General features: G+C 38.9%; 2 protein-coding genes and 1 long non-coding RNA gene across 3 annotated transcripts in view; all 3 read left to right on the top strand.

The window, feature by feature from the left end:
- LOC132984769 (adhesion G-protein coupled receptor G5-like) overlaps positions 1-4,357 on the top strand; it is a 14,834-nt gene extending 10,477 nt beyond the window's left edge. The window contains exons 13-16 of the mRNA XM_061051711.1: positions 1-142; positions 238-331; positions 1,602-1,885; positions 2,764-4,357. The exon at positions 1-142 is cut by the window's left edge and continues 127 nt beyond it. Coding sequence (XP_060907694.1) covers positions 1-142; positions 238-331; positions 1,602-1,885; positions 2,764-2,909 — 666 coding nt within the window. The 3' untranslated portion in view covers positions 2,910-4,357. The remainder of the gene's footprint in view (positions 143-237; positions 332-1,601; positions 1,886-2,763) is intronic.
- Positions 4,358-4,462: 105 nt separating this feature from the next.
- LOC132984770 (uncharacterized) lies at positions 4,463-8,760 on the top strand. Its single transcript, XM_061051712.1, has 2 exons — positions 4,463-5,590; positions 5,740-8,760. Exon 2 carries the CDS (start codon positions 6,396-6,398, stop codon positions 7,731-7,733), a length of 1,338 nt encoding a protein of 445 aa, XP_060907695.1. The 5' UTR covers positions 4,463-5,590; positions 5,740-6,395; the 3' UTR covers positions 7,734-8,760.
- A 2,483-nt stretch (positions 8,761-11,243) lies between these two features.
- On the top strand, positions 11,244-12,861 carry LOC132984555 (uncharacterized). The gene is made up of 2 exons (XR_009674969.1): positions 11,244-12,113; positions 12,495-12,861. It is a non-coding gene; the product is annotated as an uncharacterized LOC132984555 (long non-coding RNA).
- The last annotated feature ends 9,044 nt before the right edge of the window (positions 12,862-21,905 follow it).

Below are 21,905 nucleotides of genomic sequence, written 5' to 3'. Positions count from 1 at the left end.
ATGGCAGCTGCCATGCACTACTTCATGTTAGCTACGTTCACATGGTTTGCGGTGAAGGCCTTCCATCTTTGTTTGCAGCTGTACATGGGGGGCAAAATAGTCATCAGTCACTACATACTCAAAGTCTCTATCATCAGCTGGGGTAAGCATACTAAACGTCTTTATATATTCTGCTGTTTGACCTGACAGTGGACTGGACTTGTGCATGTCACATTGGTGTTCTTTCTCTATTTCCAGTTCTACCAAGTGTCCCTGGGATTGTCCTGCTTATCAAAGGAAAATATGGTGAACAAGTCATTTACACAAACGACCCAGAAGAAAACGTGGCCATGTGAGTTTGCAATTATTTTTGAAGTTGATAAAACTTAAAAGTTGATCAAATGTTAAAAGCAATAATCTTAACCTTTCCTTTACATGATTGTTGCTGAAGTATATCCATTTCTTTCTTTCTTTCTTTCTTTATTTGAAAAGAGACAGTGCACATTAATCAACATTCAGAAGGATGTAAATGTACCCGAGTTAGCTGAAAGACTCATTTTCACCTGCAGTCCTTTGCCAGCTGTTCTTTGGCATCATAGAATTAAAAATAACCCATTAACAGACATTCATTAGTATAGAAAAAAGAAACAAACATACGACACAACTTGGGTAACAAGAACAAATAATCTCCATCTTTGACATGATACAGTGAAAGTTACTATGGGTAGGTACAGCATCAGTGTTGACATTTGACATTGCACTTGTACGCTGACCAGCATTATTCTGTCTTTTTTTGGGCAGATGTTGAAGTCCATTGTTATTTTTTGTTTCTTCTGCTTTCTCTCCTGGTTTTTGATCCACAAACTAATCAACACTAAATACATAGAGCCTCTAATTGAGACCTTTATTGAGGCCTTCATTTGCCAAAATTGCAGCAACACCAGGCATGTAAAAGGGACTGGGTCTTAAACTGGAGTGGGCTCTTATTGGAAGTTTTATGGTATAAATGTAGAACAGACATAGGGGTATTCTGGTTGTACTATGGCGATGTTCAGGGTCCATTTATGGCCATGATGTTGCATGTCATCCCCCCCATAAATGACTATTACTATTTAGTTATTTTTTAATGATTGTAAACCTGGAGTCTGTGTCACATGCAATCAACAGCATGCTGCCAAAACAGTCTTTATTTTATTAAGTACACATTTTTGATCGTTAAAACAAAAGCAAGATGAAATCCCGTCAAAAAATAATTTGCATCAACAGGTTTAGATCAGCAAAATGATTCAAAATGGGAGTTCCTCCCATGATATTTCGAAATACTTCATTAAATAACCAGGAGAGAGATTATCCTTTAAGCCTTGCATGGTTTAGTTTTGCCCTCTAAAAATTTTTTACAGATCAAAACTGACAACTCAAACTCATTCTGCTTTAAAACCAGTCAGTCACCATACACAGTCTGCAAGAAAAGAACAGGGTTACCTGTTTTTACGCTTTATCACAGAAGTGGTTCAAAAGAGAACATAACAAAGATCTTAGAGTGTTAAATGAGGTTGCAGAATAGCTCAGTGAAGCTTAATTCTCTCTTCACTTTAATGACTCTTTCCTCTTTCTGTTCCAAGGTGCTGGATAACAGACAGTGACGCCCACTACATCGTCAACATAGGCTACTATGCGTTGGTCTTCGTCTTCACCTTCACCACCTTCGTCATCATACTTATCTGGCTTTGTTGTCTCAGGAGGACCAAATCAGGAAACAGCCCAACTGGAACAAGTGGGAGAAGTATTTTAACCATCCTGGGACTGTGCTCCATGCTGGGTATCACGTGGGGCTTTGCCTTCTTCGCCTATGGCGCCCTCCTGATTCCCTCTTACTACATCTTCACAGTCCTCAATTCTTTTCAAGGTATCCTGAATATGATCTGGGTTGTAATATGTATTCCTTTATGACATTTGAAATAATTTACCTTCATCATATTCTTTTACAGTGTCAGCTCATGTTGTTTTCAAATATGTCCTTGATTGTTGATTTTACAACACGTGATGTATAACCTATGTTTCATGTGAAAAGGGGTCAAGGCTTGGGTTGTAACTGGAGGTTATTCCCATTGTTGATGACTCTGCAGATTATTGTAAAAAAAATAGGCTCTTAATTGGTACTCAACGTAATGTTTGTGTGCAAATCGTCTGTTTTATTTTATAAAGCCCGAGAGTTATTTATACACTTGCAAAGTTTAGGGGCGTGACTGAGTTGACTTACAGGTGGGCGTGTTTTAGCTGTTTGCCAAGAGACTTAAGACCCACCTCAGCTCCACCTCTTTGATTGACCAACAGTGAGTCTGAGATAGCATTTCAAACATGGCGAGCATCATCCATGAGCTTCATGTTCTCTTCAGAAACCAATAGGTGACTCCCTGAGCCTACGTCCATGTTTTATACAGTCTTTGGTCCATTAGGCCAAATGCCTACAAATGCTTGAAAAAGTAAAAAAGTTATTTTTCCAATTTAAAGACAATGAATTGCTAACTCCATGACAAACACCTTCATCGTGCAAGCAAATAATAATGATTGTAAAATAATTTTTAGTTCCTGCCTCTTAAATGTAAGATTTTGCTGCTTTTCTTTCAGCGGTTATTAAAATATTAACATTCCTTTTTATCGTCTCCAACCATTTCTCCTTTAATTATGTGACCGTACCTTATGTATGACAAGCAATGAGTTTAAAAAAGGGATAAACTAAAATAAACATTTCATAGACTCTTCTTGTCTTTCTTTGTCTTGCAGGTTTTTTCCTGTTCATCTACTACTACAAAACCAGCCAAGTAGGAAACACAAACGCTGACTCGAGCAGTTCCACCGACAGCAGCAGCACTCTAGGCACACTGGTCCCCTGGGAGAACCCCTATGCTAACCTGCCGGACAAAAGATAAACCCTAAGAAGATTCAAGGACAGGAAAGTATAAAGTAGGCATCATTGTAGGACTGAAGTGCAGACTACAAGAAAGTACAAAGAAATAACTGAAAACTGTAAAGAAGTATCATGTTACAGACGTTTTCAAAACATAGATATGTGTGGAAAAAAAACAGTCGACAATATCGGCCGATAATAGCATATCCAGTGACTATCATATCGGCTACTTTAATGACACACGTGTGCAGTGACTTTTTATTTGAGTGATCATCTTGTCTTCATTATTTATCTTTTCCACAAGAGTTGTTTAGTTTATAATAACTTTGTTTTTTTGGTTTGCACAACTTCCTTTAGTGAGAATCAGAGAGGGTGAAGGGTTCCTGCAGTTAATGACTTATATGTAACTATGAAATGTTTATATGTATCTATGAAATGTTTATATGTAACTATGAAATGTTTATATGTAACTATGAAATGTAATTATTCTTGGCTCAGGGATGAAAACACAAAAAAGAGAGATATCCCAAGTAAAAAAATGACAAAAAAAAAAAACAGTCTAATCTACCATCTGACGAAGGCCTGTGCTAGTACGCTTAAATTAACAGGAAATTACAATATATACAGATCAAGAGACAAAGATGAATACATCCGTTACTCATAAACCCCCTACCCCAAAAAACTACTCAGATCTCCAAGAATTGCACAAGTCACCTAAGTTAATGTTAAAAAATCGAGAGTCGCCAAAAAGCGACTAATTTGCATCCATGTTGGCTGATTTTTGATGACAAAACTCGGTCCCAAATAAAAAAAGTCACTGGCAGCATATGGGCATAGATAAAATGTCCCAGCTGTGGATAAAGTGTCAAAAATATTTTGCAACATTCAAATATTGAAAGAGATGAGAAATAGGAATCTTTTATTCAGTTTCAGTCACACTTACATTAAAAAAAATACATTAATATTATCTTTTATTTTCAATGTTTGAAGGTGGGAAATTATTTGACACTTCTACAACAAGAAAACTTCTGCTTCCTTGAGAGCTTGTTCCATTTCAGCGGCCTCCAGGGAGAAGTTTTCCCTCTCCTGCGTCATATGTTCCCGTGCTTTAGCCAGGTCTGTAATCGTCACTTGGATTTCCTGAGTGTTAAAAACATGGAACAATTTCAGTAAACGTTAATCAGTCCTTAGTTCAACTACAACAATATTAGAAAAAAAAAGTCAATAAAAGGACTCGGAAGAGTTTAACTCACCTCTAGTTGAGCCTGTTGCTGGGATGCAATGTCTCCAAATGCTTTTAATTCATGCAGCAGGTCAGCGGAGACACTCTGAAAAGCAGGCAATAAAGATGTTTTTCATGTGTTCAGTATAAGTGTGGTCTAAGACTTAAGTATATACAAACAGTTGTATTTTTGTCATGTTTAAAGTGCATATTTCTATTTATTCTTTAATAAATTTCCAGTTTGTGGTCACTTGTGTAAAAGCTGTTTTCACATTTTTAGAAAATTTACAGAAAATTCAGAACAGGAAAAAGGGTTCCACATATTAACAGTATCAACAAAAGATACTGAAGTAGTTTCATTACATGCCTGGAGATTTCACCAGACGTGAGCACAGTCTATGCTTGTAAGCCAGAAATTTAAAGGGCCCATATTATGCTTTTTCTGGTTTTATATGCTCTTTAGTGTGTTTTCCATGTATCCTGTGCATGTTTAGGCACATCTATTTGCAAAAATTCAAAGTCCACGTAAACGCGGCTTGAACAGCACTTTGGTCAGCTGTAGCTGTTTTTGTGCTTCATAAATAAATATGACATGACTTGACTTGACTTGACTAAATCAAGACATCACAACCAAATCAAGACACCACAACTAAATCAAGACATCACAACCAAATCAAGACACCACAACTAAATCAAGACACCACAACCAAATCAAGACACCACAACCAAATCAAGACACCACAACCACATCAAGACACCATAACTAGATCAAGACAACATAACCAAATCAAAGAAACCACAAACAAACACAGACCACAAAACTGTATATTGTACTTTAAATGGTACACAGCCAAATGTAGAAAACACAACCAAATATATACAATAGAAAAGATTGCAGATGGCAAAACCTTACGCAGGCATCAAAGTCAATTGTACACCCACTGGCTTTAGTCTGATGAGCATTTAGCGTCTGATCAACATTGCCCTGCCTCCAAAGATAATAGCCCCCTTCGGATTCTCCATTCATATAATCTATTCTAAGACAAATGACAACATATAACCAAACACACAACTTTTTTGTTTAAAAATACATTTAGCTATGTTCTATTGTCTCTGGCTGGATTGCCTGTATATGGTAATGCCTTTTCCTTGCATTTTGTTGTGTTGGCTGCATGTGGTTATTGTGTCAGTATTGTCTACTTTTTGTTGCCTTGTCTTTATTTTTCTGTATTTGATTGTGTTGAATGTATTTCTACAATTCTACAATATATATAGTATCATAATATATTTTAGGACAAAGTTTCATTGTCGTTTGAATAAAAGGTTATTGTTCCTTTATTTGGAAATCTGTGATGACACAGGAAGCAGGGAACAGGAAGTAGAAAGTGTGTAAACAGAGAAGGAGCATGGTGGTGTCTGTATGGGTTTCCATGTTGAATCCAAAGTCATCCTTGGTGTGTATCCTTCAGAAAGCGATGGCTGTAAGTCTAACTTGTTGTTTACATGTTTGATAGTCTATATTGATATATTTTATGTACATTTATTCTAAGTTTTTAGGAGTTTAATGTAAATTTACACTACTATTGTTTCAAAGTCAACTACTAAATGCAGCTTGTATTTTCTTTTCTAGTTTCACTCTGATTCATTGTCATCTTGTCTACTTTGAAGAAGTAATTAAAGGAGCAAGCACGCTCACTTCCTGGCTCTTGAAAAGGAGTTTGGCTGGCTGTTTATTAATGTTAACACTTGTGAAGTACAACACATAGAAAGAACCCCACAACGCACCCTTTGCACAGCGTCTGGATCTAGGCTGGGTGATTGTGGGTGAGGTTTGTATCGACAGTGCACACAAACCCACTGTATCTGTGTTTAAGACTAATGTGCTGCAGAACGGACGTCCTTCTCTTCTGATGCCATGTCAAAATCACATCTGTATTAAAGAGAAAGCAAGCTACGGCGGGGAGCACAGGTGCTGTACCACCACCCATCTATCCAGCTATCCTGCCAAAGATAAACTTGGACAAGATGTGTTTGCAAGGACAGACAGCAATAACAAACTTGCTCTATCTTTCGAGGATGAGACCTTTCTTGAGATCATGAGAGAAGAGTTCCAGAGAGACGATCAAAACAGCTGGATAGCTCCCCTACCATTTAGATCACCCAGACCACGCCTTCCAAACAATCATGCTCAAGCCCTCTCCCGCCTACACTCCTTGCAACGCACGCTGCACAAAAATCTGGAAATGAAAGAGCAGTTTGTTGCCTTCATGGTGAAGCTCTTTGAAAATGGACATGCAGAGGAAGCGCCCCCTCTCCAAGAAAACGAAGAGTGCTGGTACCTACCCATATTTGGGGTGTACCACCCACAAAAGCCAGGTCAAATACGTGTTGTTTTTGACTCAAAAAAGTGCTCAAGAACACGGCATCTCCCTCAACAGTGTCCTGCTCTCAGGCCCTGACCTAAATAACTCCCTCCTTGGAGTGCTGCTTAGGTTCAGAAAGGACGTTGTTGCTTTGACAGCTGACATTCAGCAAATGTTCTATGGTTTTTTGGTCAGAGAAGACCACAGAAACTACCTAAGATTTCTTTGGCACAAGGATAATGATCTGACAAAGGAGGTAGCAGAGTACCGGATGCGAGTGCATGTTTTCGGGAACAGTCCATCACCTGCAGTGGCCATAAATGGCCTTCAAAGAGCTGCCCAAGAAGGTGAGCCGAAGTATGGCTCTGACTCGCGCCACTCTGTCGAAAGACACTTTTATGATGGGCTCATCTCTCTTCCGGCTGAGGCTCACGCAATCGATCTACTCAAGCACACTCAAGCTTCACTGGCAGATTCAAATCTGAGACTGCACAAAATCGCTTCCAACAGTATCAAAGTAATGCCAGCCTTTGCCCCTGGAGACCTTGCTGCTGGTCTAAAGGATTTAGGCTTTGATGAAGAAGCTCTGCCTGTACAAAGAAGTCTTGGTTTGTGTTGGAACATAGACTCTGACACCTTCACATTCAAAGTATCATTCAGCGACAAGCCGTTCACGCGACGTGGAGTGCTATCTACTGTCAATAGCCTCTTCGACCCACTAGGCTTGGTTGTGCCAGTGACCATCCGAGGACGAGCTCTACTCAGAGAACTTTCAACTGAAGTTCACGACTGGGACACCGAACTTCCTGCAGATAACTTTGATAAATGGGAAACGTGGAAGAAATCACTACAGGATTTGAGCAGCCTACATCTTCCACGTCCATACATACATCAGTCCCTCTCCAATGCCACATGCACTGAGTTGTGTCTGTTCTCTGATGCTTCTAACTGGGCTATAGGAGCAGTAGCTTACCTGAGGGTCATTACAACAGATGGTCAGTGCAAAGTTGGCTTTGTGCTTGGAAAAGCAAAGCTAGCTCCTCAACCAGAGCCCACAATACCTCGCCTAGAACTGTGTGGAGCTGAATTGGCTGTTGAAATGGCTGAACTGATTCTCGATGAACTTGACCATGTTGGGCCCCAGCCATGTGGTTGGGACAAAGGACTCAGGCCTGTATCACAGTTCTCGAGCCTGACTAAAGTTATATTGAAGGCAACTAAACAAAGGGGTCTTACCCAGCAACCCCCCAACAGAAACTAACAAATAGGTGTGAAAAGTGGGGGGATTGGGGGCTTCTGAACTCTCTATCCTCATTGGAGGAGGCCTGAGGTAAACCCACAGGCAGCTTCAGTCTTTAAAAGCAATCACCAGGCATTGCTTCATTCTCTTCAAGTGTGGTCTGCCGACACCAGAGGATACCCTCTCCAACAAGATGGACTCCAGCATTTGAGACAAAGCCTTTCCTCCTCTTGACTTACATAGGTTAAACTCCAGAGCTGAGGTTGCTCAGTATAGGTAGCTCTTCACATGCTGAATTCAAGCATCAGAGGATTCAGCTGACTACTTCCACGGCATATTTTTAGGAGTTTTGGGCGCAATCAGATGCTATCAGGTTCGAGCAAAAAGAAGAGTTTCTTTCCTTTGATTTTTCGTAAGACGTCATTGAACGCAACTGGACAGGAGCGCTGAAGGAAGCCCACTGATCCCTGAATCCACAAGGACACATAAAGAACTCGGCTCCTGCAACCAGAAGACCCTATAGAGCAGCGCTCTGGTCGAAGATCTGAATCCCGCTACCCTCCTCCTACATCTGCCACGAAGGAACCCTGCCTGAATCTGATGATTCAACATTCAACAGAGTGACGATCTAACCAACTTTGCAACGATCACCAGGAGTTACCCCAAGTAAGAGCTTTGGTCTGGGCAGAAATAGTTTCAGAAATAGTTATGTTTCTTTTATAACCACTGATAATTATGCATCATTGTTGACGACACATCACATTCTGTTTATTATCTGTTGTAAACTGCTGCATTTGTTTTATTGTGATGAACTGCTGTGTTCACCTATGTATGTAATGCTATGCTAGTTTACCTTTCACAATCAGAAAGACCAGTGTAGCCGCCGTTGAATCAAAGTCCGGCCACTGGCTTTCTGGTGTTTAAGTAAGAGTTACTGAACTCAGCTCAGAGAGCTCAAAACTATTTCAAAAGGCAGCCACACAGCTTCTTTTGTTGTCCACCATTTTGTCCACATGTGACGAAGTCACATGGTGCATTGTCTCTCTCCACCATCTTGTTTTCTCTCTCTCTCTCAGACAACCAATGGAGCTGGGTGTTACTTAAACAAAGCCAGGCCCCTCACAATGAGTGGCCAATGGGTCTGGTAACCTCCACCTTCCCGAGCAGTGATGGCAAGGTCCGCAAAATTGAGGTCAGGACAACATCACAAGGCAAAATAAAGACATTCTTACGGCCCATTTCTGAGGTTGTCATGCTCCTGCCAGAAGACAGTCACAGATCAAATATGGACAGCTAAATCTTATGTGGCATCTGTAAGTGCCAGACGGGGAGTGTTCTGCCCTTGATGTGTTTTATATGTTAAAGGACAAAGTTTCATTGTCGTTTGAATAAAAGGTTATTGTTCCTTTATTTTGAAATCTGTGATGACACAGGAAGCAGGGAACAGGAAGTAGAAAGTGTGTAAACAGAGAAGGAGCATGGTGGTGTCTGTATGGGTTTCCATGTTGAATCCAAAGTCATCCTTGGTGTGTATCCTTCAGAAAGCAATGGCTGTAAGTCTAACTTGTTGTTTACATGTTTGATAGTCTATATTGATATATTTTATGTACATTTATTCTAAGTTTTTAGGAGTTTAATGTAAATTTACACTCTACTATTGTTTCAAAGTCAACTACTAAATGCAGCTTGTATTTTCTTTTCTAGTTTCACTCCGATTCATTGTCATCTTGTCTACTTTGAAGAAGTAATTAAAGGAGCAAGCACGCTCACTTCCTGGCTCTTGAAAAGGAGTTTGGCTGGCTGTTTATTTATGTTAACACTTGTGAAGTACAACACATAGAAAGAACAGTACAAACCATCTTAAAATCATGGTTATCAACAAAACCACCGTCATTACCATCATCATCAATAATAACTTGGTTATGTTGTCTTGATTTGGTTGTGTTGTCTTTGGTTGTGTTGTCTGTGGTTGTGGTGTCTTGATTTAGTTATGGTGCCTTGATTTGGTTGTGTTGTCTTTGGTTGTGGTGCCTTGATTGGTTGTGTTGTCTTTGGTTGTGGTGTCTTGATTTGGTTGTGTTGTCTTTGATTGTGGTGTCTTGATTTGGTTATGGTGTCTTGATTTGGTTGTGTTGTCTTTGGTTGTGGTGTCTTGATTTGGTTGTGTTGTCTTTGGTTGTGGTGTCTTGATTTGGTTGTGTTGTCTTTGGTTGTATTGTCTTTGGTTGTGGTGTCTTGATTTGGTTGTGTTGTCTTTGGTTGTGGTGTCTTGATTTAGTTATGGTGTCTTGATTTGGTTGTGTTGTCTTTGGTTGTGGTGCCTTGATTTGGTTGTGTTGTCTTTGGTTGTGTTGTCTTGATTTGGTTATGGTGTCTTGATTTGGTTGTGTTGTCTTTGGTTGTGGTGTCTTGATTTGGTTGTGGTGTCTTGATTTAGTTATGGTGTCTTGATTTGGTTATGTTTGTCGTGATTTGGTTGTGTTATCTTTGTTTGGTTGGTTGACTTTGTTGATGGTTATTTTCTGCAGCAATTGTTTTCTCCTCCTGGGAGGATTGTTTTGGTTGGTTATGGAGCTCACTTAAACTTACACTGATATATTTAAATGGTTTACAAAAGCAAACAAGACCTTAAAATAGAAGATATTTTCTTCTGTGAAGTTATTTTTTATTCGTTACTGCTTTCAGCGGGTTGGTGTCATTTTCTACAGCCAAGATTCAGAGTTAGGGATACATTTGACGGTTCAAACTTGGCAGAAGAAGATTTTTCATCAGTAAACACAACTTACACAAGTACAGGACAAGATCAGCGAAGAGATAAGAGGTCAAACTTTGTCCCCAGGGGATTCTTAGTGTGACACAAAGGTTTTTAGTTACAAGGTGTTAAGCTCTCAGGTTCACAGTCATATTGTCTAAAAGTGGAAATCATCCAAATGTCATTATATATAATGAGGTAAAATAAGTGTAAAGAACTTTCTTATAAACATGTTTGCAGGATTGTTATTCTAATTCAACTCACACACATTTAAGACATCATAAGAATTGTTTTGTATCCCAGCTCCATTGGTTGTCTGATAAATCATTCAACAAAAATAGCTATTGTAGCTGTTTTTTTAAAAACACTATCAAAGACCTTTTAGTTTTCATTTGAATTATGTCATACAATATGCATACATAGAGAGTAAAAGTATAATGCAAACTGGATGACTGAATATTCATTTTAAATATAGGTCAAATAATGCACCTATAATCTGAAAATTAAAACATGTTTCTGTTACTGTATTTTCATTTTAAAATTAGCTTTTTCATTTGAATTATGATACAGATTTAGCGGGGCATTTTTTGAAAATGATAAAGCAAATGCCATTTTCTTCCTCATTTTAATTTAGTCAAAGAATGTGCATTTTTAAAGTTGAAAACGAAAATTCAAATTAGATAAATTAATCATAATTTTATTTTTGAGTCAAATAATACACCCATATTCTGAAAATTAAAAAGAATTTCTGTTAATGCATTTGAATTTTCAAATTAGCTTTATCATTTGAATTCTGATCACCAATCGCTTCCATAGGTAACAGGTATAGCAGTGTTAACCACCCTCAGACATGTAAGTAGTGTTTTGGGGGTCCTGATCAGCTTTTTACGGACTCAGAGCATTATTGGACTCTGCAAACGGCTGACATTGTTGTGGTTAGCCTCTCTCTAGGTTTTGTTACTTTGCATTTGTTTTGTTGGTGTGAGAAGCTTGAACGGTGCTAAAGTTCGTGTTTATGGCCGTGGTTCGAGAAGGTCTAATGAATGTAAAATCTGCTTTGTTACAGTATCTGAGCTTTATAAGACTGCTAACTTCCTGGTTAACACAACTGTTGTTGTTCTCTTTCTACTCTCTTATCCACCTCTGCGTAAAACTGCTTTGTTACGTGGTGATTTTTTATCGATGTAGTAAGCCGGACCATTGCTAAAGTATTGGTAATTGATCTAAACAGCTTGGCCAGTGTTCAGGTGGTGTTGTTTAATCATAGCACTGACTGCAAAAGAATGGGTTAACCCATATATATATAGGCTATTCAATAACACGAGACACGTAAAGATGTGTGCAGCAGGCACTTTGTTTTGAAAAATATGTGTGGTCTAAATATTTAGCTATTAACAAGAAGACAGTGAATTTGTGATTCATGTTACATTGCCATGCTAAATTTGCTATTTTTCTGTCTCTTTGTTGTAAGTACATCACAGCAGATTACACAGAACACAAGCTCCAGTATCCTAATGAGTGTACCAAGGTTCCATGATGAGGTTGGGTGGCAGACAGACTCCCCACAAGTCTCAGAGGCCACACAGACATACCTACCTCCAAAGGGGTCACACACAGTTGGCCTGGGGTACACTAAGGGACAAGCAAAGGTACGCACACACAACTAAAAAAATGTACAACTGCTGAAATCTGAGCAAGAATATCAGAAAACTGTGATTTCATTACATGATTCTGATTTTAGCTTTTTGTATTGTAGCTTTTTGCTGTCTGTGATGCATAACATCGAACATGCTGAACGTAATAAAGCAACAACCTCTACAGGATAGCTGGTCTATAAGGTGGCATTCCTCAAATCCAAAAAAAACAGACACAACACACAATCTATTTTTAAACCTTTAAAGTGATAAATACCTACTTAAATATACCTTCAAAGTCTTTGTAAATGTTTGCAAAAAACAGATGAGTGTGAAAAATGAGCAATAACCAAACATTATTAAATAGATTTTTGTTCTTGAATTACTTTTTTACAGGATACGTCTAGGACTTGATGGCACTGGTGTTGGAGGAGATGTTTCAGGAACCAGAACCATTCATGGAGGAGCTGCAGAAAATACCTGGCTCTCAAAAGAAGGAGGGGTGGCTCGACACGTGTCCAGGTGTAGTCAAGGGGCGGAAGCCAACATACTGTCCAGTCGGGTCAGGAAACTCGGGGTGAATCCTCAGGACGACACACGACAGGATAACCACTCCAACCACTGCAAAGTGTCTGCACAGCCTGTATGGAGACAATATAGTTGGATGTAAAAATTTTACTTCTCATTGTATATTTACACGTATAGTTCTACACATTTAAATGTTTTTTTAACCTTAGCTGAGAATAAAGAACTTTCAACAAATGATTTTCTCACTTGTTTAATTTTATTCCTCTGAAATAGTGAAACTGTTTGATTAGAATGAATTTGATTGAAGATGTAAATCATTATTTATAATGAACATACTCTTCTGCAGTTCTCCGTGATGTTCTCCTCTGAAGATGTTGTGGATGTTTGTATATGTGTTTAAACAGTCCTTGATGTTTTTGGTACAGGCAAGGAACAGGCAGCGGATTCATTCTCCTGATGAAAGAAGAAGATACTGTTGGGGTTGTATCAAGTCAACTTTGGTTATATTCTTTAATAATTATATTTAATTATTAATAATATAAAAAAATATATCATTAAACTATGTTTAATCAACTCTTGGGGCACCACCCTGTAATCAGGGAAATATAACCCCTGAAAAAAAGGGTATATATAAAAATATCACTCAAATCAGTCTCAAATTAGTTACTTAATTAATAATATTATTAATAATGAATAACTATATTTATTAAATTGAAGGGGTGAAATCCGTACACAAAGCCCTCGCACCAAGCTTATATCACAATGCAAATACACCAGTAATCACAAACAACTACTCTCTTAAATTACAACAGAATTTATTTAAACAAAGCAACATCAATCCAAAATCAATTAACTTAATCAAACAAATAACTATTATAAACTAATCTAAGCAAAGCGCTGCTCTAGGGTCTTCTGGTTGCAGGAGCCGAGTTCTTTATGTGTCCTTGTGGATTCATGGATCAGTGGGCTTCCTTCAGCGCTCCTGTCCAGTTGCGTTCAATGACGTCTTACGAAAAATCAAAGGAAAGAAACTCTTCTTTTTGCTCGAACCTGATAGCATCTGATTGCGCCCCAAAGCTCTGGAGTTTAACCTATGTAAGCCAAGAGGAGGAAAGGGTTTGTCTCGAATGCTAGAGTCCATCATGTGGAGAGGGTATCCTCTTTGGGTCGGCAGACCACACTTGAAGAGAAGGAAGCAATGCCTGGTGATTGCTTTTAAAGACTGGAGCTGCCTGTGGGTTTACCTCAGGCCTCCTCCAATGAGGATAGAGAATTCAGACACCCCCCACCTTTCACACCTATTTGTTAGTTTCTGTTGGGGGGTTGCTGGGCTTAGACTCCTTTGTTTAGTTACCTCCAAAATGACTCTAGTCAGGCTTGAGAACTGCGATACAGGTCTGAGTCCTTTGTCCAGCTCACATGGCTGAGGCCCAACAATACTGATTAAAATGAAATAATGTTCAATAAGAAGGAAAATAATGACAGAGGAGGAAACATTATTGCATGAGATATTGATCCAACAAACACGTGATTATCACCTGGGCTTTTGTAGTCTAAGTAAGTCTATGATGTCATTGATACTTACAATTGCTCATTGAATTTTTAATCACATCAAGGAGGTGATATACAATGCAGAACAAGGTGAGTCGCTGCAATAAACAACGTACAGTACTAATGTGAATACAATAAAAATGTATTGTACAGAAAACATTTGTGGCCAATAATCATATTGTAATCAAGCCAAACTTTGTGAAGCCACGAGTAAGATATATATTTTTGGATTAGGGAAATATGCTGGTAGCTCCAGTCAGTGAAATTGGAAGAGGCTAATTTATTTTTCAACATAATAACAGTGAGAGTTATTCTGATAAAAAAGACTTGATACAAACATAAGGTGTGTGTTACTGCTGCTATGTTCTTGTTGTAAGTTATCATGGTATTCTGCAGCACACGGTGTTTGCTTCCGTAAGCATTTAGCTGCAGTTTCCACACTTAGCATATACATAAACAACGCAATGAAGCTATTGCGTTAGCTACCAATTAGCATATATTACACACATATTACATCTGAAAAGGCTGCAAAATAAATACCTACAACACTGAAACGTCGTGTTCATGCCTTCGTGGCAAAGGTTGTTGTGTTTGTTCCTCCTCTCTGTCAGATTGGTGAAGTTGAAGTTGCCATTGCCGTTTGCATACCGCTGTTTTTGCTCTGCACGGAGGCAAAGTGGCTGCATTCCCAATATGGTAAAAGGGGCGAGACATTTCTGAGAACCATGCTGAGCGACTGACCAATCACGACAGAGCCGACAGCCGACCAATCAGATCAGACTTGGCACACGTGGGGACTCTGAACGTGGGCACTTCAGAACCTTTTCAGTGTACTGAATCAGTAGAATCAGTTCAGTAAAGTGATTCATTCAAAAGATTTGTTCACCGAATCGTTCAGTACTTCTCCGCAACGCTGTCTGTGAATCAGAATTTAATAAGCTGAAACACGGCCGACCGTTTAGTTCTGCTCGCGATCGTACTGAGAACAGCCGGTGGTGAATAATAAGCCAATGAGCTGAGAATTTAGTTGGATAAAGCTACAGTTTGCAAACTGAAAGCTGCTAAAACAATCACATGTATTTTCCCCGACCGTTCTGTTCAGTACGTTCAGTACACGAATCACTCACTGACTGACTGACTGAGAGGAAGAGAGTGACTCAGAGCTCCCGTTCAGTGAACGAATCACTCACTGAGCATCAGTCAGGGCACGGTCACACTGGTCACTTTATGTTATTATGAAGCGTGCTCAGTTTACAAACAGGCGGACGAGAGAGAGAGAGAGAGAGAGAGAGAGAGAGAAAGAGACGCACAGTCGAGTCCGTGTCTGCACATCAGACAAAAACACAGAACATGACAGCTACTTTACTGACTTTGCAGCTTATTTTAAACCATTTTAATCAGACACAGCAATAAATCAATTAAAAAATAATATAGACGCGCGGCCGAGTCCACTGGCGAGTCCGCAGCCGCACATCGGAGAACAATACAGAGCATGACAGCTACTTTACTGACTTTACAGCTTATTTTAAGCCATTTCAATCAGACACAGCCATAAATAAATTAAAAAATAGTCAATGATTCGTACACTGAACGACGTACTAGTACAATGAACAAGAGCCCTGGGTCTCAATTCTCTCGAAGTTGAGGAAGCACGGCACTAAATATTTTAATAACAATTAGGCTGGGTGTCGCGAAAAAGTATGTGTCTGTTAAAGCAGCTTTCAGTTTGCAAACATTATCATGAATGACAATTAATTTAACTTAATATAGGCTACATATCAGCAGGAAATATGCATGGCAACGAATATATCCTATGCCAGAACAGTTATATTTTAAATTACATAAGCAGGGCAAAAAAATGATTTAAAAACAATAATATTATATTATTAATATATATTTAAAAAAATAATGGGCTTAGGCTACTTTATGAGTCTCTCTCTTCCTCTCAGTCAGTCATTCGTTCACTGAACGTACTGAACGAGAGCTACGAGTCTCTCTCTCCCTCTCAGTACATTCAGTGAGTGATTCGTGTCGGAGCTCCCGTTCAGTACGTTCAGTGAACGAATCACTGACTGAATGTGAACGAGCGAGACTGCGAGTCACCAGCCTCAGTCACACACACACTGTACTGACTGAAACACGATCGTTAGTGGATGTTAAAACAGTCAGCTGAGTGAAATTGAGTTGGATATAAAAGCCTTTTGCAAACTGACAGCAACTATAAAAAGCACAGACATTTTCGCGACACCTAAATGTTAAATAATATATTTTCTACTTCCTCAATTTTCGAGACATGAGAGGGAAAAGTAGGGGCGGGCTTGAGCGACACAGAGCTCCCGACTGACTCCGTCCTGTTGGTTCAGTCAGTACGTATCACTGACATGAAAGGGAGAGGGAAGGCGGGCTTTGAGCGACTCTTACGGTCTAGAGAGAGAGACACGAGACGGGAGAGAGGAGAGAGGAGAGCGCAACTAAAGTTGAGAAATGAACGACTCTTTTCAGTAAGTGATTCAGTTCAGTTCGTTCACCCAGATGATTTGTTCGTTTTGAACGAATCGTTCACGAACGACACTATTAGAGAGAGAGTCAGAAGCGAGCCGGTGCATGGAGCGGCAGTACATGAAAACAGACCCTTTTTTATAACTTTAGCTATTGTGAACATACTTTAGTAGGTACATAGATTAAATATACGAAACCCAAAAAGGGCATAATATGGGCTCTTTAAATTCAGTAATGTTGGTGTGACTGTCCTTACAAACGTGTGCAGAACAGTTTGAGGAGGAATTTACCACGATGTATAAGCTATAATGAAACATGAAGTTAATCAATAAATGTGCCAAGCAAACCTTCCTCATCGATGGCATTGTTTCAGTAAGAGCATCATGATTCACTGAATGTGTATTTTACATGTTAACACTTTATTGGTATAAATTAGAACCGGGGTGAAGATAGTTTCATATTTGACATTCGCCTGTTTTCGTGTCGATTACCTTCAATAGCTCTGAGTCGAAGCATCGATTTCTCACAGTTTGGGGATATGTGGGAGAGCAGATTAAGGCAGACGTTTCACAGTTTTGATAAACTTCAAATAACCAAAAATGACGATGCAGCTGGGAGCGCAAAGAACTGAATGTCTGTCCAACGCGCCGGTGACTATAGGCGGAGCTAGGGACCGTCGTAAAAGTGCAATACGGCTCATTTCAATATTCAATAACTTCTTTGTTTTTCAACATAGACATCTCAATCCACTGCTATTATAGAAGGTGACAGCCCTTAACATACAAAATAAAAATAAATAAAAATAACTCTGCAAATCATCATTATCAATGATATATTGCCTTAAATAAGCACATTTTAAAGTTAGAATCTCAATAGCTTTCTCATTTTTCATGTGTCCTGGACATCTTCTCACAACTTTCACAGCTCTTAGTTGGTATAGAAGGCCATTAACAAATGCCTTAATACCATTATCAAGGGCCTGTCACTTTAAATAATAATTTAATAATAATAACCCTCCGATTCCCAACCCAAGTCCCACAGACTGAGCTACTGCCGCCCCAATAAAAATATTGTCCACTCTCTTGTGGCCCATACATTTTTAAAGAAATACTTTTATACTGTACATTTGCTCTGTGGATTGTAATACATTTTTGTCATATTTTTTTTTATTCTTCTTTTACGTAGAAGAGCTGATGTCTTTCACCTTTAACTGTAGTTTACTCCAATACAGAATGTAACTAAGCAGCCAACTTTTCACCTTACAATACACTTTATGACTTTGTGATTGTCCAATCACATTTTCAAAAACTTTGGGCTTTTCATATTGTGCCCCCTTTACTCTTGTTCATACAGATCAGTTGATTATGGATTGATTTTCATAAAGGATGTAAAAAAATATATATTTATTTTTTAATTTACACAAAAATGACTTGACCTCCATATACGTATGCTATTAATTAATTAATATATACATTTCCTTATAGATGGGCTGTGACGAATGTGAGAGGTGGTACCACAGAAAATGTACCAAAATGTCCCACAAGGAATACCAGGCATGTTTCGGAAAACACTGGAAATGTGCTTTTTGTTAAACCATAGTCATTCATTTAAATGTATGACTCATTGGAAAAGAGAATCAAAGATATAATGTGTCTTGCAACAATGAAAACCATCATTTATCATTCTTATCTTTGATGTAACTATTATATTTAACAGGTCTCTAAGAGCTCACAGCTGGAGCTAAAGCTGTCTTCAAGGCTTCTAGTGTTGATTTTGTTAACATGCGTTGAATTGTTATACTTAAAAATAAATTAAATAAAACATATTTTCTTTATACTTATTTATGCATTATTATTTATTTAAAGTTAATTATTGATAATATTGTAATTCTCTGAAAAAGATACTTTTACTTTTCGTATTGGTTCCATTGACAAACTACAAAAAGTAATGCAACTAGACATTGGGAAAGATCTGAGAACTACTGGATGAAAGTAGATACAAGATTGAAAAGATAAGGGGTTTTTAGAAAGTGGGTTATGGTGGTTTGAAACATTTCAGGTCTTTTTGAGAAACCAACAGCTGTGAAAGTTGTGAGAGGATGTTTGGGACACATGAGAGGTAATTTGATGTCAATCAAATCAAAAATGAGAAAGCTATTGAAATACCAACCTTGAAAATTGCACATTTAAAGCGACAGGCCCTTGATAATGGTATTAAGGCATTTGTTAGTGGCCTTCTTCACAAAGTATGAGCTGTGAAAGTTGTGAGAGGATGTCCAGGACACACGAGAGGTGATTTGATGTCAATAAAATCAAAAATGAGAAAGCTATTGAAATTCCAACCTTGAAAATTGCCTATTTAAAGCGATAGTCCCTTGATAATGGTATTAAGGCATTTGTTAGTGGCCTTCTTCACAAAGTATGAGCTGTGAATGTTGTGAGAGGATGTTTGGGACACATGAGAGGTGATTTGATGTCAATAAAATCAAAAATGAGAAAGCTATTGAAATTATAACCTTGAAATGTGCTTATTCAAGGCAATATGTCATTGATAATGAAAATTCTTATTCGACCCAAATAATCTCACTTTTCAGGTGGTTCATATTTCTAAATTAAAACAATACATATTTTTTAAGAATATTTCTGTAACCTGCAGGTCCGTATCAGGACTTATCCGCTGACACTCGGGTTCCTGACTCATGTCCCTACAGACTGAGCAACTGCCTCCCCAAATGAAGATAATAATTCATCTTGTTAAACACTTTCAGTTGCAACAATTTTCTCTAAATACTGAAATATAATAAATACATCAATAACAATTATTAGACATGAGCCTTCTCTGTAATATAAGCCAATATTTTTGAGTTCGTTTTCCCTCAAACTTATCGTGTTTCATTCCAAAAAGCTGGTGAGGTGTCTGAAATATCTAGGACAGAGGTAATATACTGCTCCTTTAATATTGCGTAACACACATCTGGAAATAATTCGTATCTGAGACCGGTATAGGAGCCCCCTCCGGTTGAATGTTTACCTTAAGGTGTTGTGTAAGAGAATTGCCAAATATGGATGTGTTACATGATGTTTTTGAAGTCCCATAACGACAAACAGATGTTCACATCCGGGGTCTGTCCATAAATAAGACTCTCATGCTATGTTCGGGGGAGATCACTTTTGGCTTTGTGTCTCTCGCCAGGCCGAACCATGGCGAGCCTGGAGATGCTGTATCTTGTTTGTCAATAAAATAATCATTATGTACGCAAGTCAGTGTCAACAGAGATTTTCTTCATCATCTGCATATCATCAATGACTGAGGGAAACCACATCAATTTTGGCGTCACGAACAGGATCAGTTGGGGCCTTCTGCTGCGGACGACAGCTTCAGTGTGTTCATTCCTCCATCACCTCGGAGCGTGAGTGCTGTTTTTTTTTCACACATTGGAGAGCTGTTTATGTCGTCTTTCTGCAATTTGGCTGCACTGTTAAAGAACTGATGCAATGATATGTTGATGTTTGGAGTGATTCGCCGTCTAAATTGGGGTTTATTGAGTTAAAAAGTATGTAAATAAAGGGGAATAAAATAAAGAAAAGAAAAGAAAATTAAAACCGCAAGCGGTGATGAAGGGCCCTCGCACCCCTGTGCATGTCGGGGTGCGTCGCGACCTTGGGAGTGCAGCTGCAGCTTAAAGTGGCTAAGCAGCAGGCAGTGCAGTCCGATTTGTGTAAAAGTCATACGATGGTATGCTGAAATAGGCAGCGTAATGAAGATTACAGAAAAGGTTGACGGAGAGCAGTTCAGGCTGGCACTGTCATGATAGCTATGAAATATGGAGCAAGTTGAGCATTGTATATAGGATGTAGTACTTCTTTGCAGTAGGGGGCACTATGGTTGAAGTTGACTATTGTTATGTCAATGTGTTCAGAGGCCAACCCTGATCATACATGTGAAATTTCAATGAGATCAGACAAAGTATCTGAGATGCAGTACCGCCTCTTTCCAGTGGGGGGGGGGGCGCTATGTTAATGGCATAATTGTATTAGGTTAGATGTGATCAGGCCAGTACTGACATTGCTCATGTGAAATTTGGTGAAAATCTGACATTGTATATGGGAGATAGTACTTATTCTTTGCAGTAGGGGGCGCTATGGTTAAAGTAAATGATTGTTATGTCAATGTGTTCAGAGGCCAACCTTGATCATACCTGGGAAATTTTAAGCAGATCCGACAAAGTATATGATGTATTGCTAAGTCCTTGCATTAGGGGGCTCTATGGTTAAAGTTGACTATTGTTATGTCAATGTGTTCAGAGGCCAACCCTGATCATACCTGGGAAATTTTAAGCAGATCCGAGAAAGTATGTATAATGTAGTAATTAGTCCTTGCATTAGGGGGCGCTATGGTTAAACTTTATTATTGTTTTGTGTCACTGTGTTCAGAGGCCAACCCTGATCATACCTATGTAATTTCAAGAAGATCAGACAAAGTATATAAGAGTTACAGCCACTTCCTCTTTGATGGCGATGTGATTTGTGGACTTCCTGTTGAGTTTTGGGCATGGGTTGAAGAGGCTTTTTTGTAGGTTTTGTCATGTTGGAAATGCATAGTAAAATTCAGAATTGTAGGTTCAACAGGGCTGAATGTTTTAAATATTGTAGGGGGCTCCACTCACTTAAACAGTATAAGATGTTTGACTTTACTACCAGGATTATATGTATGAAGTTTCGGGACAGTAAGGCTATGTTAAGCCCGTGAAAAAACGACTTCCTGTTTGATGGCGAGCGACGCATCCGTATGGCGACAGCGTTGGACGTAGGCGTTTGAGCTTGAAAGTGTTGTATGGCCAAGGTGTTAGCATGGTCCACACCAATTTTGAGGGGAAACAGAGCTACCGTGTAGTAATGGCTAATGCTAATTGAGAAGTAGTAACTTCCTGTTGTCAACAGGTGGCGCTGTGACTAATCAAAAAATGTCAATCATGGATGTGTTCAGGGCGGGTCCCGTATCATGCATGAGAAATTTTAATATGATTGAACACTAGATGGCAGAGATATAAGCATTTACTTTTTTGGCAACTTGCCAAAACGCTCAAAAAAGTAAAAACGCACGCCACGACGAAATAACATGAAGCGCACAACGAGATATGCTGAACCTGTCTAGAACGCACTGACACTGAGTTTGCGTCGATCAGATGAGCGCCCTCGGACAAGTTCATTCAAATAGGAAGGCTGAAAT

The sequence above is a fragment of the Labrus mixtus genome, chromosome 12 (assembly GCF_963584025.1).
Source record: "Labrus mixtus chromosome 12, fLabMix1.1, whole genome shotgun sequence".
NCBI classification, from domain to species: Eukaryota; Metazoa; Chordata; class Actinopteri; order Labriformes; family Labridae; genus Labrus; species Labrus mixtus.
The sequence above is the reverse complement of the archived record's forward strand: the minus strand, read 5'-3'. Positions and strand labels throughout refer to the sequence as shown.